The 27,876-nt window shown below is 42.9% G+C and overlaps 1 protein-coding gene across 1 annotated transcript in view; it reads right to left on the reverse strand.

The window, feature by feature from the left end:
- Positions 1 to 18,275: 18,275 nt before the first annotated feature.
- The window catches only part of LOC134574622 (pancreatic triacylglycerol lipase-like), a 36,430-nt gene continuing 26,829 nt past the window's right edge, over positions 18,276 to 27,876 (reverse strand). The window contains exons 12-13 of the mRNA XM_063433756.1: positions 25,854 to 26,021; positions 18,276 to 18,392 (exon numbers count right to left, since the gene is read on the reverse strand). Of these exons, the coding sequence (XP_063289826.1) occupies positions 18,329 to 18,392; positions 25,854 to 26,021 (232 nt within the window). The 3' untranslated portion in view covers positions 18,276 to 18,328. The remainder of the gene's footprint in view (positions 18,393 to 25,853; positions 26,022 to 27,876) is intronic.

A 27,876-nucleotide genomic window follows, 5' to 3' on the forward strand; every position in this document is an offset into this window, starting at 1 on the left:
AGAGTATAACAAATGGCAGAATTTGAGATGTTTGGACTAGCCATTTTAACAGAAATGCTGGGCCCATGTCAGTGGTGTATCCTGGTTTTGTGCTGCCCTAGGCAGGACAAAACTCAGGCGCCCCCCACACCCCACGCAACCCTTCCCCCCGCCCCGCCTTCTAAATACACACACACACACACACACACATTAATTGACAGATATGCATACATTAGCTAACAGACATACACACACACTCACTAACAGACATACACACACACTCACTAACAGACACACACACACACTCACTAACAGACACACACACACACTCACAGACATACACACACTCACAGACATACATACACACACTGACAGACACTCACTCACTAACAGACACACTCACACTCACTAACAGACATACACACTCACTCTCACTAACAGACATACACACTCACACACTAACAAAAACACTCACTGACATACATAAACACACTCACTGACATACATAAACACACTCACACACTAACAGACATACACACACACTAACAGACATACACACACACTAACAGACATACACACACACTAACAGACATACACACACACTCACAGACATACACACACACAGACATACATACACTCACTGACAGACACACTCACACTCACTAACAGACTGACACACTCACACTCACTAACAGACTGACACACTCACACTCACTAACAGACTGACACACTCACACTCACTAACAGACTGACACACTCACACTCACTAACAGACTGACACACTCACACTCACTAACAGACTGACACACTCACACTCACTAACAGACTGACACACTCACACTCACTAACAGACTGACACACTCACACTCACTAACAGACTGACACACTCACACTCACTAACAGACTGACACACACACTCACTAACAGACACACTCACACTCACTAACAGACACACTCACACTCACTAACAGGCACACTCACACTCACTAACAGACTGACACACACACACTCGCACACCAACAGGCTGACACACACACTAACAGACACACTCACTGACATACATACATACACTCACTAACAGACATACACACACTAACAGGCTGACACACAAACTCACATTAACATTTATATATATATATATATATATATATTTTAATTTACCCCACCCCCCCCAGCCTCCTTACCTTTGGGAATGCTGGGGGGGTTCTCTATCTCCCTGGGGTCTAGTGGGGCTGCCGGTCGGTCTGCAGGGCTGTCTGCTGGGCGGGCGGCGAGGGAGCACTTCCTCTGAGCTGTCTGCTCAGCTCCCTCGCGCGCCGCAGAGTGAGGCTGGGAGCCGGAATATGACGTCATATTCCGGCTCCGCCTCCCAGCCTCACTGTGCGGCGCGTGAGGGAGCTGAGCAGACAGCTCAGAGGAAGTGCTCCCTCGCTAGCCGCCCTCCCGCCAGTGCCGCCCGACCGCCCAGCAGCCCAGCATGTCTGTTAGCCGCAAGGCTAACAAGACATTTGCCTTGGGCATTTAGGGGCGGCTTTTTTTGCCGCCCCCTGGAAAATGCCGCCCAAGGCAAATGCCTTGTTTGCCTCGCGGCTAATACGCCCCTGGCCCATGTAGAGACTTCTACTTTTATTTTTTGTATTTTTACACACATGAATTGCATTTTCACTGGAAATTTCATAATCCTGGTATTAGTTGGTGCAATAAAACCTCAGTATTTTGATTTAACACTGTCTTCTGAATATAACAGTACCCACATGTACCATGTTTCCAGGTTTTTATTATATCACATGAATAGAACAGTACCCCCACATACACTTTGATCTGAAGGCGAGAGAGAGATCTTTGATCTCACAGAGAGAGTTACTGTGTGAAAAGTTTGGGAAGTTAAAAATAATAATAGCGATTTTATTAACCCTTTCAGTGCTAATCACAGCGTTAACCCCGTGATCAGAGTTTGTTTTGGGGGGAAGTCACATTTCAAGTACTACAAATGTAGTACTTTGAAAACAAACACGAGTCCTGCGCATCCAGTATAGGTGTGCACACCCAGGTGCTTCCACAATTTATTTGAGGACAAAGTTAATGCAGCAAACATTTCGAGCAGCAGCCCTTTCTCACATTAGCGTTGAGAATGGGCTGCTGCTCGAAACATTTGCTGCTTTAACTTTGTCCTCAAATAAATTGTGGAAGCACCTGGGTGTGCACACCTATACTGGATGCGCAGGACTCGTGTTTGTCTTTTTGGTTGTATATACACTGTTGGGACTTCAGTGTGGAGTATCTGCAGCACAGGTCTAATTTTTTTTTTTTGTTTATATTTTGAATTTTGTAGGCATTTTTTGCCTCTACCTCACCCTATATATAATGTAGTACTTTGAGTTGTTTGGTGTAGCCACTTTAGAATTGCTAGCGTAAACAGGGACAGGCCAAGGTCAGGGGAATCCAGAAGTCAGAGTAGTCGGTAAAAGAAGCCAATAGGTCGGTACAGGCAGCTAACAAAGCGTAGTCAGGACAAGCCAAACTCAGAAATCCAGGGAAATCAAGCAACCAAACTGCCAAAGTCCCATACAGAGTGATTGAGTAGTTTAGCTCTGTATGGTAGACTTTGAAACAGTCTGTTATGCAGAGGGCGGGTAGAGATGGGCAGGTTGGGCAATAATAACTGGAGTCCTTTTGGACTCCTTTCTTGTAGCAAACACGGCACTTTCTTAGGGGAGCTTTTTTACTGGGGGTGGGTGGGACTCGGGAAGGGAAGTGTTTGCCACAAAGTCTTTGGAGATCTCCTGATTCCAAAGTGGGATTGGGGGGCTGAGTAAATAAAGGCTTAGTGTGAATTCGAGGAAAGGGCAGGGCTTACCTATGACCTATTTTTTATAGAGGACATTGAAAATTGCAATCTGGCTCACGTAGATTGCAATTTTCTTGTACCAGGTCCTAGTTTTTTGGTTCACCAGATAAGGCTGTATGCATTGGTCAGCCAAGTCTACTCCCCCCATAAACTTGCTGTAGTCTACAATGCACTTTGGCTTTTCCAGATGCGCAGTGCTACCTCTCACAGACACTGGCACTGTACTTTCGTTGTGCATCGTAGACAGCATGTACACATCCTTCCTATCTGTGAAGCGAAGGGCAAGCAATTCATCAAGGCAGAGAGCTGAAGAGGAACCTCTACTGTTTCTGCCTCTTGCCAGGGCTTAGGGGAAACCCCTGCGATTCTTCCTCACTGTGCCACAGGCTAGGGTTTCAAAACAATATAAATTTTTAAATAATTCTATACTGGTATAATAGTTGTCAACCCATAGCCTATATCCCTTATTCAACAAGGGAATGATTAGATCCCAAACAACCTTGCCACTTGTACCCACAGAATCAGGGCATCCTGGTGAGTTAAGATGGCTATTCTTCCCTTGGTAAATGCGAAAAGCCCATTTGTAACCAGTACAGGATTCACATAATTTATCAAATTTAACGCCATATCGGAACCACTTACATGGAATATATTGCTTAAATAGCAGTTGACCTTTAAATTTCATAAGGGACTCGTCATCGTCAATTGAAATATCTTTATCGGGGACATCATTTTCAGAAAATTTGTCTGACAGGAGTTGGATAAATGGCTAAATTTTATAGATCCTGTCAAACAGTGGGTAGTTTCTAGGGGGACACAGTGAGTTATCATTAAAATGAAGGAATTGCAGCAAAATATACGAATGACATGGAAGTCCAGCTGTGTTTGTGTGGTCGAGTAGCCGATTTCAGTTCCAGGCACTCGACGACCAAACACAGCTGAACCTTCGTGAGCAAAGATGGCTGCCGCCACGTGTTCGGTTATACGAACGGCGGCCACCCATATAAACATTAACGTTTCACAAACAAAATAATGAAATATTGTTTGTGAGACTAGCATACTAATGCCACAGTCTTCCCAATGCAAAATTAGCACACGAATACAGTATTATGCACACTGAAGTGGCTAGGTTTGCCACAACGTTCTATGTCGCTAAGAGGCGTTTAGAGCCAGTCCCTTAAGGATGGCATAGAATGCCTGCCGTCCTTAAGGAATTAAACCTCTAGAGATTTAATACATGAATTACCAGAGTTCCGCCCTAAGCCAGAACTTAAACAAATAAATGACCAAACTCAGCTAGTCCCCCCAAAATTACTTTGCCAAATCGTGGAACCGTTAAAATTACTTAAAAACGCATTCCAGACTTATAAATCCTCTTTGATCTGCCTAGATATTGGCACCTGCCGGTGTGGATTTTTTAAAACATATGTCTGGAGCAAACCCTGGCTAACAGCATTACCCTTGATGCAAAATTTAAAGAACCTAACAGACTGTAACTCCTTAAGTGTAGTTTTTTTTAGTGCCTATTAATTAGGAATTTCTGAATTCATTTTAACTATTTTCTCTTCAGGTAAATGAAATTCCATTCTTTCAGAGTAAAAAATTATACCTAAAATTGCAGACAAATTGCAGACATGAGAGCATACTTCCCACGATGCCTCCCCGTTTTATTGCATCCACAAAAGAAAAGTACGATATTGAAATAATGGAAATGTCCACCTCAACATTCAAACAATCACCTTCAGGTAGGATAGACGGTGAATTAAACAGTCAGAATTTGTAAATCATTACTAAAGATATCCAGACCAACATCCGAAAGATGAACACATCACTATAAAAGAACTATAACTTTACTCACTTTCAAAACAACCTAACTTGTAAACAAACATCTACGGTCTTTAATCCCCCTGGGATTTTAACACAGGATTTACCATAGTCCTGCCCTCTGTATAACCAGAACTTAAACATCTCAATAACCAATAACCAAACATCTCCGGTCTTTAATCCCCCCGGGATTTTAACACATGACTTCCCATAGTTCTGTCCTCTGTATAACCAGAACTTAAACATCTCAATAACCAATAACCAAACATCTCCGGTCTTTAATCCCCCCGGGATTTTAACACATGACTTCCCATAGTTCTGCCCTCTATATTGCCAGAACTTAAACATATTAATAACCTATAACCAAACATCTCCGGTATTTAAACCCCCTGAGATTTTAACACATGACTTCCCATAGTTCTGCCCTCTATATAGCCAGAACTTAAACATCTCAATAACCTTTTTTTCTTTTCTTTTTTTTAAAAAATGCAAACCTAAAAAGAGAAAAATACATAGGGCTTTCCGCTTATACCAATGTGTAGGAAAAAAAATAAAAAAAAATATATATATATATATATATACTTAGGGTTTTCACTTGCTCTATGAAATCAGCCTGGGTGGCACAATCCCACCTAGGACACACGAAGACAGAACCAGGCGATGCAATGCCAGAGGAACTGCCAACACAGTATGCGATGCCAGAAGAGACCTCCAGACCAGCATAAATATTGTAAATCCACAGAGGGTATAGCAGCAAACACCGGTACCTTCTATGGACAAAACAGTAGACACAAAACAACAAGAACATCAAAATCAAAAGGATCAGCAAACTCAAAACGGTCTATAATCCCCCAGAGATTTTAACACATGACTTACCATAGTCCTGCCCTCTATATAGCCAGAACTTAAACATCTCAATAACCAATAACCAAACATCTCCAGTCTTTAACCCCTTAAGGACACATGACATGTGTGACGTCATGATTCCCTTTTATTCCAGAAGTTTGGTCCTTAAGGGGTTAAACCCCTAAAGAATTTAACACATAACTTACCATAGTCCTGCCCTGAATATAGCCAGAACTTAAACATCTCAATAACCTATAACTAGAGTTGAGCAGACACCTGGATGTTCGGGTCTGGCGGGTTCGGCCGAACTTTGAAAAAAAGTCTGGGTTCGGGATTGAACTTGACCCCGAACCCAAACCCCATTGAAGTCAATGGGGACCTGAACTTTTGGGCACAAAAATGCCTCTAAAAAAGTCCTGGAAAGGGCTAGAGGGCTGCAAAAGGAAGTAAAATGGGGGTAAGAGTAGGACAGGTGCCCTGCAAACAAATGTGGATAGGGAAATCACTTAAAAATAACATAAAATACATAAAATAAGCAGCCGCTTAGTAGATAACTCCCTAATTCCCACGGTATTAGGGAGCTATCTACAAAAAGGCTGAAAGACCTAAATTGGTCTTTCAACCAAATTTACTAATACTAAGTAACGATTACTTAATATTAGTACACTCAGCCCCTACTCGCTATACCGCACGTAGGGGTGTGTCTAGTAAACAGTGAGCAGCCATTACCTGCTCATTGTAAAAAAAAACAAAAAACAAAAAAAACTTTTGCCCCCACCCCTGCGCGGCGGGTGGGGGCCCTAAATAACAACAAGGGGGGGACCTACTGTACTCCGCCGCCGGCCCCCACCCCTGAGCGGTGGGTGGAGGCCATAAATAAGAATTTGGGGGGGGAAACCTACTGTCCTCCCCCCTGGCCTCCACCCCTGCACGGTGGGTGGGGGCCCTAAATAACAATAAGGGGGGGAACCTACTCTCCTCCCCCCCAGCCCCCACCCCTGAGTGGTGGGTGGGGGCCATAAATAAGAATGTGGGGTGAGACCTACTGTCCTCCCCCCTGGCCCCCACCCCTGAGCAGTGGGAGGGGGCCATAAATAAGAATGTGGGGGGAGACCTACTCTCCTCCCCCCCACCCCTGCGTGGCGGGTGGGGGCCCTAAATAACAATAAGGGGGGGACCTACTGTCCTCCCCCACCCAATTTTTATTCATGGCCCCCACCCACTGCTCAGGGGTGGGGGCCGGGGGAGGACAGTAGGTCCCCCTCTTATTGTTATTTAGGACCCCCACCCCTTATTGTTATTTAGGGCCCCCACCCACTGCTCGGGGGTGGGGGCCAGGGGGGGGGGACAATAGGTCCCCCCTTATTGATATTTAGGGCCCCCACTCAAAGCTCAGGGGTGGGGGCCGGGGGGAGGACAGCAGGTCCCCCCCTTATTGTTATTTAGGGCCCCCACCCGCCACACAGGGGTGGGGGCCAGGAGGGAGGACAATAAGTCCCCTCCCTTTATTGATATTTAGGGCCCCCACCCACCGCTCAGGGGTGGGGGCCAGGGGGGAGGACAATAGGTCCCCCCTTTATAGATTTTAGGGCCCCCACCCACCGCTCAGGACAATAGGTTCAGGAAGTACAATAGGTTCCCCCTTTAGTTTAAAAGTCCCCACTCGCGTGTCGTGGGTGGGGGCTCAGGAGGAGGGAATTTTTTATTTTTTTTTAACAGTGAGCAGCCACAGGCACTTGTATTGGAAAGTCTGTGATTGGATAGCAGCATAAAGTATGGGTGGGGTTAGAAGGGGGGGGGGGCTTGCAAAGGTTGCAGACAAGATAACTGCAGCCTTTGGAAGTTTTTTTTTTTTTTTTTTGTAGTTTCATTTTGTAGTTTATGTTGGGCAGTGGAGCGTGCCTTTAACTAAAAACCTAAATAATCTGAACTTCATCCCTGATTTTGTTGTCTCTTTTCAAAGAAGAAAGATAAAGACCTCCAGCTGCTTCATCCTGCCGTGTGCACACAGCTGTCAATTCAATAACAATTCACCAAAAAAAATTATTTAGTTAAATTCCAGTAGTTTGATTTGCTTTTCCGCTTTTGCGTTTGCTTTTTTTTTTTATTGTTATACAATTTATAGCTAGGAAAGTTAGATTTATTGGGAAAAAACGTCTGTTTAGTTGAGATCTGTCTCTTTTGATGTTGAATACATTTGCTACATGTGTTTATTACATCGAATCCATCCTCCCGTGTAGTGGCAGTGGGGAGGATAGTTACTAAGTTGCACTGGCTTCTCATGAATAATCTTCCTGAAAGGGCAGATGTGGAGAGCATTTTATCGGGTCTTGCTGCTGCTTGCTCCACCTCCATAGCTGAGATCATCAATCTAGTTGACCTCAGCCAATCCAATGTTTTCCAATAGGAAAGTTTTTGCCATGGCATGAACCGTGGTATTATTATTATTATTATTATTGGTATTTATATAGCGACAACTAATTACTGCTTGCCCCACCTCTCAATCTAGATGACCTCAGCCAATCCAATGCTCTAGTGACACAAAGAGTATAAGTAGGGGTAATAAAATAGGTTGCTAGAACCGACATCTGCAAATGGTTCCTGCCATCCCTTACCTGGGCCTTGAGCCTAGTGGAGAGGAACGCTAGGTACGTTACGGGGACCTCTCCAGGAACACTGATCACGGCTCATGGGAGCACCGGATACGAGGGCACCTGATGTCGGCTCTGTAGCGGAGAGCTGATATCCCACAGCTATTCTCCACTTAAGATCCCAGTGAGGCTCAGGAACAAGGTAATTGTAAATCCACAAGCAAGGTTTCCAGCAGGCAAAGTAATACAGCAATATCCCAACAGCAATCCCAATAACTGGACGACACACAGTTTCAGGAGCAGAACTGAAATCTTTTTTTTTTTTAAATTCTTTATTTTTGCGTGTATTGGCAAACAAGATAACATAATTCGTGATCAGCAGGTAAAACATTTTTACAATACATGGATACTTTCGCCACTTAGCTTAGTCTACACAATTTTATTTTTTAAATATGCAGGATTACCCAAGTTTCCCTGTCAGTTGTCCTCTAGCTCATGACTGGGTAGGGCGGTGATATTGGGCCTTATGTGCCTTGTGGCCAGTGTACAATACGCCCTGGTAATTAAGCTTTAGTGAGGCACTCATAGTTGGGCTTGGGTGCCCTCGAAGCCGGGTGTGAGGTCTCTTTTTGTTAAGCTGTACCTGAGGGCGGGGGTTATGCTTTATGCACCCAGAGGGCTGCTATTTTTGCGCTGGCACGCCGCTTGATAACGCTAGGGGGGGAGGGTGCTGAGGTACTGAGCTAGATCTAAGGCTTACGGAGTCGGCAACATAACATAGTAGTAATAGAATACCATATAGAAACATATAAGCAACTTTTGATCCCTTTTAGATAAAATGAAAAGGGGAATAATATGCAACATTTATAGGATTTGTGCGCGTGCATATGGTAGTGCACAGGCGACACTCAGTCCCAACGTTCAGGGTGGCTGTGCCGTTGTCTTGGGTGCGTTTCCTCTTGGCACGAACGGGGTGATGTCTGCTACATTCCAGGCTGGGTGGGCTGTAGTCTGTGGTTGTGCTGTCGGTAGGCCGAGGGCTTGCAGGAAGTTTGAGGCTTCAGCAGGGTGTGAGATAGCGTGTGTCTTCCCTGCCTTGCTGGCAAGTAGCCTGCGGGGGCCCCACTTGTAGGTAATAGACTGCTCCTGAAGCACTTGGGTTATGGGCTTAAGAGAGCGCCGCCAGGACAGGGTGTTTCTAGAAAAGTCTCGGTAAAAAGCAAGCTGATCGCCTTCAAAGGGCACCGTGGGAGTACCCCTTACTGCCCCCATAATAATGCCCCGGTCAGCGTCACGTACCAGTTTGAGCAGGACTTCCTTAGGCGTCTCCTGGGCTGAAGTAGTTGTTTTATTAAGCCTGTAGCAGGAGTCCACTAGTATCTGTTTGGAGTGCTTGGGCATAAGAAGGGTGGCAAGGAGCCTCCTGCAGTAGTGGGGAAGTTCTGTATCAGTTATTGCATCCGGAATGCCTTTTATTCGTAGGTTGCGTGCCCTGGCTTTGTCTTCCAAATTGGCTAGTTGAGCCTGGTGATCGGCATATTGTTTCTGCAGTGCTCCTATGGCAGTATCTGTGGCTGTCTGGGCAAGCTTGTGGCCTGCCATGCTTTCCTCCATAGTGTGCATGCGGGTAGTGAGTGCGGATACCTCCTCCCGTATTGGCGCCAAGTCAGCCTTGAACATGGCTTGAATCTCCGCAACCAGGGCTTTGATATCTGCCCTCGTTGCGGGGGCAGAGTCCCCAAGCGCTGTGGCCGCCAGTGGCTCCGTTCGTCGCCTCGGTGGGGGAGAGAGGTCGGCTGTACTGCTGTCCTCGTCCGAGGACAGATGCGGGTAAACCTCCGCGGGCGCCATCTTGGCGTGTGTCGGCCTCGCTGCATTCCGCATGTAAGTGCCAATATCTTGCGAACCCGAGCCCGGGTCCGGTCGTAGCTTCTTGCTTTTTTTCCCCATATCGTCGGGGCTCAGGCAGCTGCCAGAGGAGGTCTGGTTGCGAGGGTTTTTCGGGCTTTTCAGTCTTTTTCTCGGGCTGAGTATCAGAGCAGCTCCGAAACGCGTCCAGCTCGTTTGGGCGCCGGCTCCGCCCCCCCAGAACTGAAATCTTTTAATCACACACTGTCTTATAAAGGGTTCTCCCTTGCAAGGGAGGGATTTACAGTAATTATTACAATGGCCAATAGTACAGTAGTTACCTCCCATACCTCTCCTCCCCTCAGTGTGACACATAATCCACTTATAACTAGTACACTTTTACCCCTATTCTGGATGTACCCCAAAACAGCCTGGTACAGTGTTTTAAATTGTATCCCCTGGTAGCCCTGATCTGGGTGACTAACATATCCAAAATTCACCCAGATCGGACCAGGGGTTCAGGAGTTAGGTGAAGGGGGTAATTTGACCGACTGCACACGAGGTGGTATCCGAAAAGGGTTCCATACATTTTGGCCCTGCGGTCGGTCTTCGTTCGGGAGGTGAATTGCATAGAAAATACTGCCATCCATGGTTAACTTTCCCTTTATACGAATCCCCTCGTTCGGTACTTTAAAACTACCGAACGGGGTTCTGCTTAGCCTTCCCGTTTGGGAGTTATGGAACTCTGGAGGTCTCAGCGGTGTTCAGGTAATCGAGTGGCCGATTGAGTTCCAGACACTCGACGACCAAACACCGATGGCCGCCGCCACGTGTACGCATACGAATGGCGACCACCCAGATACATACATAACGAGCCTGTTAACCTGCAGTCAGAGAAAGTGCGAACCTTAATAGCTGCCACACTTCTCTCTGGGGTGGTCCGCCAGTTCGGTGGTTTCCCTTCGTATAGCGTACGGATGGAAACTACCGAACAACATACGTTAAACACATAGAAATACACTAGCAATGCGAAAAATACTATACGAATCACATACTGAACACAGTTACATAGGAATAGTACAGGACAGGCTTAATGCATTCCGCTACACTGCTCCCCCTTGCCCACAAGCCAGCATACACAGTCTGATCCCACACGGATCGGCTTGGGGATGTCCGGGGTGCTCACGGAATATTTCTCCAGATCAGTTTGTCGCGACAACCCGTCAGCGTTTCTATTTTGCTTACCTGGGCGGTACTGGATGTTAAAGTCAAAAGGCTGCAGCTCTCGGTGGTGGTGGTGGTGGCCCTGGTCGGATCCAGGTGGTGCGGTCTCTAGACTGCGGACATTCCCCCTGGTAGTGTCCCCACTTCTGGCACCGGTGGCATTTCACAGAAGCAGTTGGGTGATATCTCGGTGGAGCGGCTGCAGCTGCTGGTGAAGGAAGTTGTCTTGGTGGGGGGTGAGCGTTAGTGGAGAAAGAATTTCCTCCTAGTGGTCGCATAGCAGGTTTAACACTCACTGCTTTGTGTTGTCTGCGGGCATCCATAAAATCATCCGCCTTTTTAGCTGCTTCTGTGAGGGACGTGGGGTTATGGTCTCTCACCCATTCCTGCAACTCTGCGGAGATTCCATCATAAAATTGTTCCAATAACAACATTTGTAATAAGTCCTCCATGGATCGTGCCTGGTTCGCCTGTACCCATCCGAGAGCTGCCCTTTGTAACCTGCAAGCCCATCCTGCGTGGGAGTCCTTTTCCGCTTTTTTCAGTTCCCTGAAGTGCCTCCGGTATGCCTCTGGTGTCATAGCATACCGGGCTAGGATAACTTCTTTCACACGGCTGTAATCCCTGATTTCTGTGTCTGGTATGGTACGGTAGGCTTCAGCTGCCCTCCCTGATAACCGTCCTGCTAAGATGGGTACCCAATCCTCTCTATGGATGTTATGCAGCGTACACAGTCTCTCAAAGTCTTGGAGGAAGGCATCTATATCCTCCTCCGCTTCTATATACATTTTAAACGCTTGGTATGGGATTTTAGGCTTACCCTCTTGTACCATAGCTACTGCTGGACCTCTTTCTGGCGTTTGCGGTCTCCTTTGTCGCAGTACAAATTCTTGCACCTCCGTCATGGTTTTGGAGATGATTTCTGCTGGTGGGTTTTCCCCATAAAATGACAGTCTGAATTGGACTTGTCTTTGGAACTCCTCTTGCTCTGTTTCATTCCTCTGTTCGGTGACCGAACCATCCTCTGTTCGGTATTCTGCCATTACTTCAGAGATACGTGTTGCCTTTGTTTCGTTGCTGGCTGGAATACCTTTTGCTTCCACAAGATCTTTCAATGTGGATCGCTTTAATGTAGAGAAATCAATCTCCATTAATCCTTGTTCCTCTGTGAGTCTGGATCCCAGCGCTGCCAACCAATGTAGCGGAGAGCTGATATCCCACAGCTACTCTCCACTTAAGATCCCAGTAAGGCTCAGGAACAAGGTAATTGTAAATCCACAAGCAAGGTTTCCAGCAGGCAAAGTAATACAGCAATATCCCAACAGGAGCAGAACTGAAATATTTTAATCACACACTTTCTTATAAAGGGTTCTCCCTTGCAAGGGAGGGATTTACAGTAATTATTACAATGGCCAATAGTACAGTAGTTGCGGTGACATTCTGTCATCAAACTAACATGGTGACCAGGGGTCATGTGATCAAGTTCATGTAGATCTTTCTTACAGGGGGATAAGCTTTACTTTGATATGGTAAGTAGGTAATTCAATACCTTTACAAGTCAGGAGAGAGAGAGCCACTCCCCCCACTATCCTCATTTCTCTCTGTTCCTTCTTGGCTGTGCTGCTGAGCAGATGTGCAGACGCCATATGCTATCTTGGTGAACCATGTTATACTCTGTTGCTTCCTTTTCTTCCTTGGTGGATGTGATGTTGGACTTGCAGCATTACTAGATGTGAAGGCCTAACCGTGGGTGAGATCAAACGTGTGGGGAAGGGGATTACTATATAGATAGATTTAAAAAGGGTTGTTGCTCCGTGGGTCTGGGCTGTGTGTTTGTGATACATTTATAGAATTGTGTTGTTGCCTTCTAAATAAATACCTTTTAATGTAGACGAACCTTGTGTAATATTTATATTAATTTGGTGATACACCACATCTGGCGACCGCGGATTTTAGACTTCTACAAAGGTTATTTATGAGGTATTAACACATTAATAGATAGTCAGATTTATTTTTTGGGGAAAAAAAAAAGTACTTTGTTTAATTATCCTCTGCATGGGAATTCAAGGGCTGATTGTGTTTGGAGTCTAGTTCAGGCCTCCATTTTAATGTACCAGCTTAGGCATTAGGCCTCAATTTTGAATATACTACTATCTTTTTTTTCTCTAATCCTTTATATTGTAGTAGCTTATTTTGCTGCATAAAACAAAGGTATAATACAGGTTGTTTTTGTGTGTTTCAAATATGAGTTGAGGTATCAGAGTACAGGCCTAGCCCTGCATTTTAATACACTATAGTAAGCTTCCATGCGGCTTGTTTTTGTATTTGAATGCTGATTTGATTTTTCTTTGTATCCTAGTGCAGACCTCTATTTTAATATACTAGCTTAGGCATTAGGCCTCAATTTTGAATACATTATTGTTTTTAATCCTTTGTATTGTGCTAGCTTATTGGGCACTTGTCCTACTAATACCCCCATTTTACTCCCTTTTGCAGCCCTCTAGCCCTTTACAGGACTATTTTAGAGCCATTTTAGTGCCCAAAAGTTCAGGTCCCCATTGACTTCAATGGGGTTCAGGGTCAATTTCGAGGCCAAACTCGAACTTTTTGCCGATGTTCGGCTGAAACCGGCGAACCCGATCATCCAGGTGTCCTTTCAACTCTAGTAAGCGCTCATTTTTCTAAAGCGCAGAATGTTTTTTTGTGTTTCCAAGGGTTAAAGAAAATCTCTTAACATCATGGCAGTCCTGGTGCGTCAAATCATGAAGGGCTTAATACTTATTACCATCTCCTATAACATTAATCCCACTGAAGACAATGTGATAATCACTGACTGTTCTATAAAATTATGTGGTTGATGATTGTTACAGTTAATTATAACGTTGTGTTTTATTATTTTGCTAACATTTCTTTCTATTTTCCTTTTAAATGTGTATTATTATTATAAAAATGTAGAAGTAATACGCAACATATGATGATCTGGATTTTAGAAAATTCATTGACTTCTTGAATGTTGACAAATAAGGGATGCCATTATTTAAACATACAAAATCCTAATGGTAAATTAAGTAAATAAAGTCAATAATAAGAACATCGCTGTGCATGACAGCATTGCATGTTCTCCTTAAGGACCGGACTACAAGAGAAAGATATTGCTAAAGAGAATCTAGCACTAGGCATGAGAGTCAAGGCACGAGTTACTAAATGCTATTTATTTTGTGTTATATATTACATTACTACACAGATAAAACACATCTCTCCTATTTCTGCAGTTACATAATAACATGTTGTGTGTGACTCGTCATGGTAACAGCCATGTAGGTATAACATTGTTACAATTCTCTAGGAACCTGTGATAGTGTTAATACAGCTACTTTACCGACAAGATTAAAGAGATAAGGAAATTGTGACGAAACGCCTTTTGTCACTGGATTTTTAGGTGACAAGCTGCCCTTTTCCCCTGGCTGTTGGAGGAGCCTGATTGCCAGCCTCCTGCCTCATGACTATGGCCCTGGGTTGTATGGCCCTTTACAAACATTATTTGGGCTAATGGATTTATATTGTGCTGCTGCTGGCCCTTTAAGAACTGCATTGTGCCTTATGGACTTGTATTGGACCATGCTGGCCCTTTAAGAACCATCATGGGGCATATTGAGACTTTGTGTGACAATGCCCCTTTAAGACGGTGTCCCCAGACTTAGTTAAAATATTTTGTTCATTACTATTTTCCACTTGGTTCAGTAAATGGGGCTTACTGAACCAAGTACCACACAGGCGGACAACCCAGAAGTGGAAGTGTGCAGGCGATTTACCTCCCAGGCTGTGAGGTTACTGCAGGTTAATTGCCGAGCGCTGGGTGGCCGCAGTTCGTGCAAACGAACACGTGGCAGCGGCCATCTTTGTTTATTCGAACGAGGTCAGCGGTGTGTGTAGCCAAATTCATGGAACTAAAATCGGCTACACATTTCCGCGAACACCGCTCACCCTTATCTTCTCCTACACTGAATTTTCAGCTGCAGAGACTAAGTCCCGTTCGAAGATTCGAACGCACGTTCGAATGGGACTTAGTCGTTTTTCTGCATAAAATTGACCGGCTGCAAAGCCCAAATCTATGGAACTGTTTTGGGCAGGAAAATGTGCTTGTGGTCGGTCATAAAGGACTTCCACCTAACTTTTTATGTACTGGGGGGATTTGTTGCTGATTTTTGGTTATGTTTATATTTAAAGTATGCTGATTCAGAATATGTAGTTTTTATGAAGATTGGATGGATGGATTTAAAGTTATAGCAACTGTATTTTCCCTGGCTGTAATAATTATGTGAATATGATGCATATTTTTAAAGTTACAGTGTATGTATAAAACGTGTATTTTTCCTGCCTGTGATAAATTACATTAACCCATTGTGTTCAGTAATTATATCACAGGCAGAGGGGAGGGATTGTATGTTGGTGCTGCGTGTGTTTTACGGTTTTCCTGTATATGATTGGTTGTACTGTGTCCCACCCTGTGGGATGCCCCCTTGCATGGGGACTTGCATAAAAGCCAGTGCATGGTCATTAAAAGTTCAGATCATCTTGGACCTTCATGAAGTTTCGGCTCATGTTTGGGGGGATTGGAGAACTACACTCTGGGGATTGCTATAATCACTATACTCCCCAGGGTATAATCGCTGAGCTCTGCTTACAGCTTGTTCCTGTTCCTGCTCTCTGGAATTCGGAGAGGTCCACCTACTGGAAGCTGGACCCTGGTCTTGGGTCCAGAGTGGGTGGAGACGGCGAGACCCCAACCAAGCTGCGGCGTTTCGTGGGGTCTGCAGTGGTTATGGTGTCGGGCAGAATGCTTGGAGTCCTCGGAAAGCACTAGGAGCATCCGTCAGCGGAAGGTACCCAGTCGGGGTGCCAGCGGTTCCGTTACAGAAATCATTCTCCCCACCTTCTCTTTCTCAACCACATGTAGATCATGCCTTTCCTACCCTTCAGACTTTCTCCCTGGCTCATGAACAAAAGGTGGCTGCCCTTCTCCTTTCCTCTCGCACCCCCACTTCCCTGCTCAATCCTGCCCCATCTCACCTTATCAGATCTCTCTCCCCTGTCATGTGCCTTCCTTAACACACATCTTCAACTGCTCTCTCTCTTCTGGTGTTGTCCCTGCTGACCTTAAACATGCCACTGTACTACCTATCCTAAAAAAACAAACATCTCTTGACCTGTCCCATAACCCTGCTCCGTTTTTCCTCAAAGCTTGTGGAAAGACTTGTCTTTACCTGTAGGTCTCACTTCCTCAATTCCAACTTTCTCCTTGTCCCTCTTCAATCTGGCTTCCACCCTCTCCACTCTACTGAGACTGCTCTTATCAAAGTTACTAACTTACTTACGACCCAATCGCAACTAAATCCAAAGGCCATACTAATTCAACTTGACCTTTGACACCGTTGATCATGCTCTCCTCCTTCAAACTCTTCAATCACTCGGTCTCTGTGACTCTGTCCTCTCATGGTTTTCCTCTTATCTCTCCCAACGCTCATTCAGTGTCTCCTTTTCTAATTATACCTCCTATCCTCGTCCTGTCTCGGTTGGAGTCCCCCAAGGCTCTGTTCTAGGCCCTGGGGAGATAGCGCAGCTAAGCGGACAAGGGCACATGTAGGAGTGTGGGAATAGATGCATGAAATTGGTTGGGAAAGAGTCTGTGGGTGGGATTATGTTCTGTGTAAGTTAGTGTGGGGGAGGTCTTACCTCAGTGCCACTTGGGATTCGTATATTAGTATATTTAGTCACAGCTAGCCGGGGGTATGTCCTTGTCAATTGAGTTTGAGGTTACGTTTAAGTATATGGAATGAGATGAACAAGTTTTTAAGGTCTCAAACCTCCCCTGCTCCAAAGGTTAAACTTTAGGTTACCTGAGGTCTCGTGCCCATCGGGCGTGGATAAGGTCGGCTGATGGCAGGCATTGGAAAGATATGATTTTTATGACGAGGGGGGAGGTGAGAGGGAGTGGTGATTAGGAACCACTCTATGTTTATTGGCAAGGACGGTTGGGTCACTGTATAACACTATGGGTGGAGTTATATATGTATATATGTTAATTTATGCTTATTTATGTCTAACATTTTGGTTACAGAAAAGAAGAGATTTCATAAATAAAGCTATGGATGTGTTATGCAGTAATTTAGTTTGTGATAATAAATGCTGTGGCCTGTTTCATCCATACTAAGTGGTCTGTCGTTATTGGGGGCTTGAATGGGGTTAGATTTTGTTCTAGGCTGCATCGCGATTCCCCACTACGTACATACATGCTCCCTTCTATTTTCTCTGTATACTGCCTCTCTTGGCAAACTTATTATCTCATTTGGATTCCACTACCACATGTACGCTGATGAAACCCAGATATATCTCTCCTCCCCGGACCTCTCCCCTGCGTCCTGCAACATGTCACAGCTTGCCTTTCTTCCATCTCTGACTGGATGTCCTCCTGCTTTCTGAAACTCAATCTCTCTAAAACTGAGTTCATTGTATTTCCTAATACTGATCCTCCTCTTTCGCCCTCCCTTCAAGTAAGTGATATCCACATAAGTCCGTCCTTGCAAGCGTACTGTCTTGGCGTCATACTTGATTCTGGTCTCACCTTTGAGCCTCACATCCAGCATGTTGCCAAATCCTGTAGATTCCATCTTAAAAACATAAGCCGCATCCGCCTCATTCTTACGCAAGATGCTACCAAGGAGCTTGTAGTAATCTATTCATGGACTATTGTAACACTCTCCTGATAGGTCTTCCCAATAGCCATATTGACCCGCTACAGTCGGTAATAAATGCTGCCGCCAGACTGATTTTCCTCTCTAGTCGGTCCTCTCACACCTCACCCCTCTGTCGATCCTTACATTGGCTTCCTGTATCCTATAGGAGTCAATTCATGTTAGTGACAACAGGACAGAACATAATGCAAAGACACACTGAATTTGGATGGCCCTGAGACCAGAAACCGATAGGACCCTTCGAGGAGATCCATGATATTTTCTATAGAAACACCTACAATTTTGTAGACATCAATCTATTCTTTATTTCCGATTCTAAGCTCATACAGAAGTTTAGCTTAGAAAAAAATAACATTTGTGCAATCAGTATGCAAAACAAATCTTTATTTCAAACATAGAAGCAATGTGACTGTGATTTAACATGCATTCAGCGTCTGAAGGATGTTTTCTCTCAAACTCTCGTTGCCGCAGAATCTAGTCCTGAAATCGACAAATATGTTTAATGAGCTTCTACTTACACATTGTAATAACACAGGAAGGGCAAACAAAGAAAAAAAGAGGGCGCATGTAATCCGCAATTAGTACACCTAGCACTGGGCTTTCCATTCATCTCCAAGATTTACGATAATCATCACGTTTTGAAAGGAAATTGATTCTTTGTTAAATGAAGTACATAAAAAAAATATGAGAAACCCATCTCCTGCTTGGGTATGTGAATCATTCAGCCACATACATACACCTTGGGTCAGACAGTCTCCATGGTATTCCCCGATTCACTTCCTGTGCAGTGCCGTGACATCATTAGACCCAATACCTGTCACATTCATACACCGTCTGTCCCAATACCTGTCACATTCATACACTGTCTGACCCAATAACTGTCACATTCATACACTGTCTGTCCCAATAACTGTCACATTCATACACTGTCTGTCCCAATAACTGTCACATTCATACACTGTCTGTCCCAATAACTGTCACATTCATACACTGTCTGTCCCAATAACTGTCACATTCATACACCGTCTGACCCAATAACTGTTACATTCATACACCGTCTGACCCAATAACTGTCACATTCATACACCGTCTGACCCAATAACTGTCACATTCATACACCGTCTGACCCAATAACTGTCACATTCATACACCGTCTGACCCAATAACTGTCACATTCATACACCGTCTGACCCAATAACTGTTACATTCATACACCGTCTGACCCAATAACTGTCACATTCATACACAGTCTGACCCAATAACTGTTACATTCATACACCATCTGACCCAATAACTGTCACATTCATACACCGTCTGTCCCAATAACTGTCACATTCATACACCGTCTGACCCAATAACTGTCACATTCATACACCGTCTGACCCAATAACTGTCACATTCATACACCGTCTGACCCAATAACTGTCACATTCATACACCGTCTGACCCAATAACTGTCACATTCATACACCATCTGACCCAATAACTGTCACATTCATACACCGTCTGTCCCAATAACTGTCACATTCATACACAGTCTGTCCCAATAACTGTCACATTCATACAGTGTCTGACAGTCTCCATGGTATTCCCCTGCACATCTTTACTGACTGCTCCCATAGAACACTTACTGCACATCTTTACTAACTGCTTCTATAGAACACTTACTGCACATCTTTACTAACTGCTTCTATAGAACACTTACTGCACATCTTTACTGACTGCTCCCATAGAACACTTACTGCACATCTTTACTAACTGCTCCCATAGAACACTTACTGCACATCTTTACTAACTGCTTCCATAGAACACTTACTGCACATCTTTACTGACTGCACCCATAGAACACTTACTGCACATCTTTACTAACTGCTTCTATAGAACACTTACTGCACATCTTTACTGACTGCTTCTATAGAACACTTACTGCACATCTTTACTGACTGCTTCCGTAGAACACTTACTGCACATCTTTACTAACTGCTTCTATAGAACACTTACTGCACATCTTTACTAACTGCTCCCATAGAACACTTACTGCACATCTTTACTAACTGCTTCCGTAGAACACTTACTGTACATCTTTACTAACTGCTCCCATAGAACACTTACTGCACATCTTTACTGACTGCACCCATAGAACACTTACTGCACATCTTTACTGACTGCTCCCATAGAACACTTACTGCACATCTTTACTAACTGCTCCCATAGAACACTTACTGCACATCTTTACTAACTGCTTCCATAGAACACTTACTGCACATCTTTACTGACTGCACCCATAGAACACTTACTGCACATCTTTACTGACTGCTTCCATAGAACACTTACTGTACATCTTTACTGACTGCTTCTATAGAACACTTACTGCACATCTTTACTAACTGCTTCCATAGAACACTTACTGCACATCTTTACTAACTGCTCCCATAGAACACTTACTGCACATCTTTACTAACTGCTCCCATAGAACACTTACTGCACATCTTTACTGACTGCTTCCATAGAACACTTACTGCACATCTTTACTAACTGCTTCTATAGAACACTTACTGCACATCTTTACTAACTGCTTCCATAGAACACTTACTGCACATCTTTACTAACTGCTTCCATAGAACACTTACTGCACATATTTACTAACTGCTCCCATTGAACACTTACTGCACATCTTTACTAACTGCTTCTATAGAACACTTACTGCACATCTTTACTAACTGCTTCCATAGAACACTTACTGCACATCTTTACTAACTGCTTCTATAGAACACTTACTGCACATCTTTACTAACTGCTTCTATAGAACACTTACTGCACATCTTTACTGACTGCTTCCATAGAACACTTACTGCACATCTTTACTAACTGCTTCCATAGAACACTTACTGCACATCTTTACTGACTGCTTCCATAGAACACTTACTGCACATCTTTACTAACTGCTTCTATAGAACACTTACTGCACATCTTTACTAACTGCTCCCATAGAACACTTACTGCACATCTTTACTAACTGCTTCTATAGAACACTTACTGCACATCTTTACTAACTGCTTCCATAGAACACTTACTGCACATCTTTACTGACTGCTTCCATAGAACACTTACTGCACATCTTTACTAACTGCTTCTATAGAACACTTACTGCACATCTTTACTAACTGCTCCCATAGAACACTTACTGCACATCTTTACTAACTGCTTCTATAGAACACTTACTGCACATCTTTACTAACTGCTTCCATAGAACACTTACTGCACATCTTTACTGACTGCTCCCATAGAACACTTACTGCACATCTTTACTAACTGCTTCCATAGAACACTTACTGCACATCTTTACTAACTGCTTCTATAGAACACTTACTGCACATCTTTACTGACTGCTCCCATAGAACACTTACTGCACATCTTTACTAACTGCTTCTATAGAACACTTACTGCACATCTTTACTAACTGCTTCCATAGAACACTTACTGCACATCTTTACTGACTGCTTCCATAGAACACTTACTGCACATCTTTACTAACTGCTTCTATAGAACACTTACTGCACATCTTTACTGACTGCTCCCATAGAACACTTACTGCACATCTTTACTAACTGCTTCTATAGAACACTTACTGCACATCTTTACTAACTGCTTCCATAGAACACTTACTGCACATCTTTACTGACTGCTTCCATAGAACACTTACTGCACATCTTTACTAACTGCTTCCATAGAACACTTACTGCACATCTTTACTAACTGCTTCTATAGAACACTTACTGCACATCTTTACTAACTGCTTCTATAGAACACTTACTGCACATCTTTACTGACTGCTTCCATAGAACACTTACTGCACATCTTTACTAACTGCTCCCATAGAACACTTACTGCACATCTTTACTGACTGCTTCCATAGAACACTTACTGCACATCTTTACTAACTGCTCCCATTGAACACTTACTGCACATCTTTACTGACTGCACCCATAGAACACTTACTGCACATCTTTACTGACTGCTTCCATAGAACACTTACTGCACATCTTTACTAACTGCTCCCATAGAACACTTACTGCACATCTTTACTAACTGCTTCCATAGAACACTTACTGCACATCTTTACTAACTGCTCCCATAGAACACTTACTGCACATCTTTACTAACTGCTTCTATAGAACACTTACTGTCCATCTTTACTAACTGCTTCCATAGAACACTTACTGCACATCTTTACTGACTGCTTCCATAGAACACTTACTGCACATCTTTACTAACTGCTTCTATAGAACACTTACTGCACATCTTTACTGACTGCTTCCATAGAACACTTACTGCACATCTTTACTAACTGCTTCCATAGAACACTTACTGCACATCTTTACTAACTGCTCCCATTGAACACTTACTGCACATCTTTACTAACTGCTTCTATAGAACACTTACTGCACATCTTTACTGACTGCTCCCATAGAACACTTACTGCACATCTTTACTAACTGCTTCCGTAGAACACTTACTGTACATCTTTACTAACTGCTTCTATAGAACACTTACTGCACATCTTTACTGACTGCTCCCATAGAACACTTACTGCACATCTTTACTAACTGCTTCTATAGAACACTTACTGCACATCTTTACTAACTGCTTCCATAGAACACTTACTGCACATCTTTACTAACTGCTTCTATAGAACACTTACTGCACATCTTTACTGACTGCTCCCATAGAACACTTACTGCACATCTTTACTAACTGCTTCTATAGAACACTTACTGCACATCTTTACTAACTGCTCCCATAGAACACTTACTGCACATCTTTACTAACTGCTTCCGTAGAACACTTACTGTACATCTTTACTAACTGCTTCTATAGAACACTTACTGCACATCTTTACTGACTGCTTCCATAGAACACTTACTGCACATCTTTACTAACTGCTCCCATAGAACACTTACTGCACATCTTTACTAACTGCTTCTATAGAACACTTACTGTCCATCTTTACTAACTGCTTCCATAGAACAATTACTGCACATCTTTACTGACTTCTTCCATAGAACACTTACTGCACATCTTTACTGACTTCTTCCATAGAACACTTACTGCACATCTTTACTGACTGCTTCTATAGAACACTTACTGCACATCTTTACTAACTGCTTCTATAGAACACTTACTGCACATCTTTACTGACTGCTTCCATAGAACACTTACTGCACATCTTTACTAACTGCTTCTATAGAACACTTACTGCACATCTTTACTGACTGCTCCCATAGAACACTTACTGCACATCTTTACTAACTGCTTCTATAGAACACTTACTGCACATCTTTACTAACTGCTTCCATAGAACACTTACTGCACATCTTTACTAACTGCTTCCATAGAACACTTACTGCACATCTTTACTGACTGCTCCCATAGAACACTTACTGCACATCTTTACTAACTGCTTCTATAGAACACTTACTGCACATCTTTACTAACTGCTCCCATAGAACACTTACTGCACATCTTTACTCACTGCTTCCATAGAACACTTACTGCACATCTTTACTAACTGCTTCTATAGAACACTTACTGCACATCTTTACTGACTGCTCCCATAGAACACTTACTGCACATCTTTACTAACTGCTTCCGTAGAACACTTACTGTACATCTTTACTAACTGCTTCTATAGAACACTTACTGCACATCTTTACTGACTGCTTCCATAGAACACTTACTGCACATCTTTACTGACTGCTTCCATAGAACACTTACTGCACATCTTTACTAACTGCTTCCGTAGAACACTTACTGCACATCTTTACTAACTGCTCCCATAGAACACTTACTGCACATCTTTACTAACTGCTTCCATAGAACACTTACTGCACATCTTTACTAACTGCTTCCATAGAACATTTACTGCACATCTTTACTAACTGCTTCTATAGAACACTTACTGCACATCTTTACTAACTGCTTCCATAGAACACTTACTGCACATCTTTACTAACTGCTTCTATAGAACACTTACTGCACATCTTTACTGACTGCTCCCATAGAACACTTACTGCACATCTTTACTAACTGCTTCTATAGAACACTTACTGCACATCTTTACTCACTGCTTCCATAGAACACTTACTGCACATCTTTACTAAATGCTTCTATAGAACACTTACTGCACATCTTTACTGACTGCTCCCATAGAACACTTACTGCACATCTTTACTAACTGCTTCCGTAGAACACTTACTGTACATCTTTACTAACTGCTTCTATAGAACACTTACTGCACATCTTTACTGACTGCTTCCATAGAACACTTACTGCACATCTTTACTAACTGCTCCCATAGAACACTTACTGCACATCTTTACTAACTGCTTCTATAGAACACTTACTGTCCATCTTTACTAACTGCTTCTATAGAACACTTACTGTCCATCTTTACTGACTTCTTCCATAGAACACTTACTGCACATCTTTACTGACTTCTTCCATAGAACACTTACTGCACATCTTTACTAACTGCTTCTATAGAACACTTACTGCACATCTTTACTGACTGCTTCCATAGAACACTTACTGCACATCTTTACTAACTGCTTCTATAGAACACTTACTGCACATCTTTACTGACTGCTCCCATAGAACACTTACTGCACATCTTTACTAACTGCTTCTATAGAACACTTACTGCACATCTTTACTAACTGCTTCTATAGAACACTTACTGCACATCTTTACTGACTGCTCCCATAGAACACTTACTGCACATCTTTACTGACTGCTTCCATAGAACACTTACTGCACATCTTTACTAACTGCTTCTATAGAACACTTACTGCACATCTTTACTGACTGCTCCCATAGAACACTTACTGCACATCTTTACTAACTGCTTCTATAGAACACTTACTGCACATCTTTACTAACTGCTTCTATAGAACACTTACTGCACATCTTTACTAACTGCTTCCATAGAACACTTACTGCACATCTTTACTAACTGCTTCTATAGAACACTTACTGCACATCTTTACTGACTGCTCCCATAGAACACTTACTGCACATCTTTACTAACTGCTCCCATAGAACACTTACTGCACATCTTTACTCACTGCTTCCATAGAACACTTACTGCACATCTTTACTAACTGCTTCTATAGAACACTTACTGCACATCTTTACTGACTGCTCCCATAGAACACTTACTGCACATCTTTACTAACTGCTTCCGTAGAACACTTACTGTACATCTTTACTAACTGCTTCTATAGAACACTTACTGCACATCTTTACTGACTGCTTCCATAGAACACTTACTGCACATCTTTACTGACTGCTTCCATAGAACACTTACTGCACATCTTTACTAACTGCTTCCGTAGAACACTTACTGCACATCTTTACTAACTGCTCCCATAGAACACTTACTGCACATCTTTACTAACTGCTTCCATAGAACACTTACTGCACATCTTTACTAACTGCTTCCATAGAACATTTACTGCACATCTTTACTAACTGCTCCCATAGAACACTTACTGTACATCTTTACTAACTGCTTCTATAGAACACTTACTGCACATCTTTACTGACTGCTCCCATAGAACACTTACTGCACATCTTTACTAACTGCTTCTATAGAACACTTACTGCACATCTTTACTAACTGCTCCCATAGAACACTTACTGCACATCTTTACTAACTGCTTCTATAGAACACTTACTGCACATCTTTACTGACTGCTCCCATAGAACACTTACTGCACATCTTTACTAACTGCTTCCATAGAACACTTACTGCACATCTTTACTAACTGCTCCCATAGAACACTTACTGCACATCTTTACTAACTGCTTCCGTAGAACACTTACTGCTTCCATAGAACACTTACTGCACATCTTTACTGACTGCTTCTATAGAACACTTACGTCTTTCCGTCCTTTCCATACTGCACTGTTACCGATGTTGCACCCACGGTAGGCAGGAGAGGGTTTAGGACACTATTGTTCCAGAGAAATTTCACTCTTGTGACAGATCCGACATAAGTCTCAACATCAATATATGCGGTATGAGAGGCTCCTGATTTAAGGGTTCCGCTGTACAAATAAAATATACATACAATATATATTTATAGATTTATTTTTTGGTTTGTTTTTCTTTTTTGCTTACTTGTGTATAACCCTTCCAGTGTTTGCAGGTGTCACAAAACTCTATAAAGTAATACAATGTGAGCAAATATTACTTAGCTGCAGAGGGATTTAGACTGAGGACTGGGCACTCAAATGGCAGATGAAATTTAATGTAGAAAAATGCAAAGTTATGCACTTCGGCGTAAAGAATGCACAAGCAACGCATACCCTTAATGGAAGCGAATAAGGGATAACACATGAAAAGGACTTGCGAATTGTCAATCGGCAGTGGCTAAGGCCAGTAAGGTATTGTCATGCATGAAAAAGGGCATTCGTTCTCGGGACGAGAATATAATTTTGCCTCTTTATAAATCACTGGTAAGACCACATATTGAATATGCTTTGCAATTTTGGGCACCTGTTCTAACGAAGGATATTATGGCACTAGAAACAGTGCAGAGGCGGGCTACAAAATCAATAAAAGAAATGGAACATATCAGCTATGAAGAGAGGTTAACAAATTTAAACCTCTTTTGTTTACAAAAATGTCACCTCAGAGGGGATATGATAACATTTTTACAAATATATCCGGGGCCAATACAAACCATTGTATGAAAATCTATTCACGAACAGAAATTTACATAGGACATGAGGACATGCTTTTAGACTGCAAGAATAGCTTCTTGATCCAATGATAAATCTGACTACCACTCTTCAAACTGGTTTTTTTTTTTGCCTTCTTTTGGATCAACAGCAAAAACAAATGTGAGGAAGGCTGAACTTCATGAACACATGTCTTTTTTCAGCCTATGTATCTATGCAACATAATGTGAATGCTAGAGAACAAACAGTTCAGAGATCTGACACTTTTCCCCTATTTCACAAATAACTACAGCTTTACATAATAGCTTTACATAAGCTAAATAGCTGCTTGTGCCAGGAGCACACATATTCTAAACTCCCTACTGGGATTGTCTCTAAAACAAGTCGTTGAGGAGCCAACTCGTAAGAAGGCCATACTAGATTTAGTGTTAACAAATGGAGATTTGGTATCAGATATTACTGTAGGGGAAAGTTTAGGATCCAGTGATCATCAGTCAGTGTGGTTTAATATAAGAACAGTGACTAAGTCACACCACACAAAAACAAAAGTTTTAGGCTTTAGAAAACAGACTTTTCTAAAATTAGAATATGTGTAAAGGAGTAATTATCAGACTGGAGCAATTTAAATGGAGTCCAAGAGAAATGGGATTATTTAAAAGTTGCACTGTTGAAGGCAACAGAAAATTGCATTAGGCTTGTCAGTAAAAGCAAAAAATTCAAGAAACCACTGTGGTACTCAGCAGATGTGGCCAAAATAGTAAAAAACAAAAAGTTAACATTTAGTAATTATAAATAAAACCCAGAGTGAGGAAGACAGAATGATCTATAAGATTAGGCAGAAAGTGGCTAAGCAAGTTATAAGAGCTTCTGTGACGAACCCTGCTGCATAGACCTGTATTGCTGGTTCGTCTGTTTGCCTTGGGTTCGTGGATTTCCTGTCCGTATGCCCTTGTTCGTATGTTTCCCTAAGTACCGATTGAAACTACCGAACCATCGGCCACCCAGGAGAGGAGTGTGCGGCTTATTAACACCTTGACCACAATTAGAACGTTGTGGTTAACCGCAAACACCTCTCCATTCCATTCGTACGGGTGGTCGTCGTTCGTATGCCGACCACGAGGCGGCGGCCATTTTGGACACGAGGCGAATCAGCGGTGTTCGGTGCAAAACCTATGGATCTGAAAACGGACTCTTTATCTACCGAACACCGCTGGAGACG

This window comes from Pelobates fuscus, chromosome 10 (genome assembly GCF_036172605.1).
Source record: "Pelobates fuscus isolate aPelFus1 chromosome 10, aPelFus1.pri, whole genome shotgun sequence".
In the NCBI taxonomy this organism is placed as follows: domain Eukaryota; kingdom Metazoa; phylum Chordata; class Amphibia; order Anura; family Pelobatidae; genus Pelobates; species Pelobates fuscus.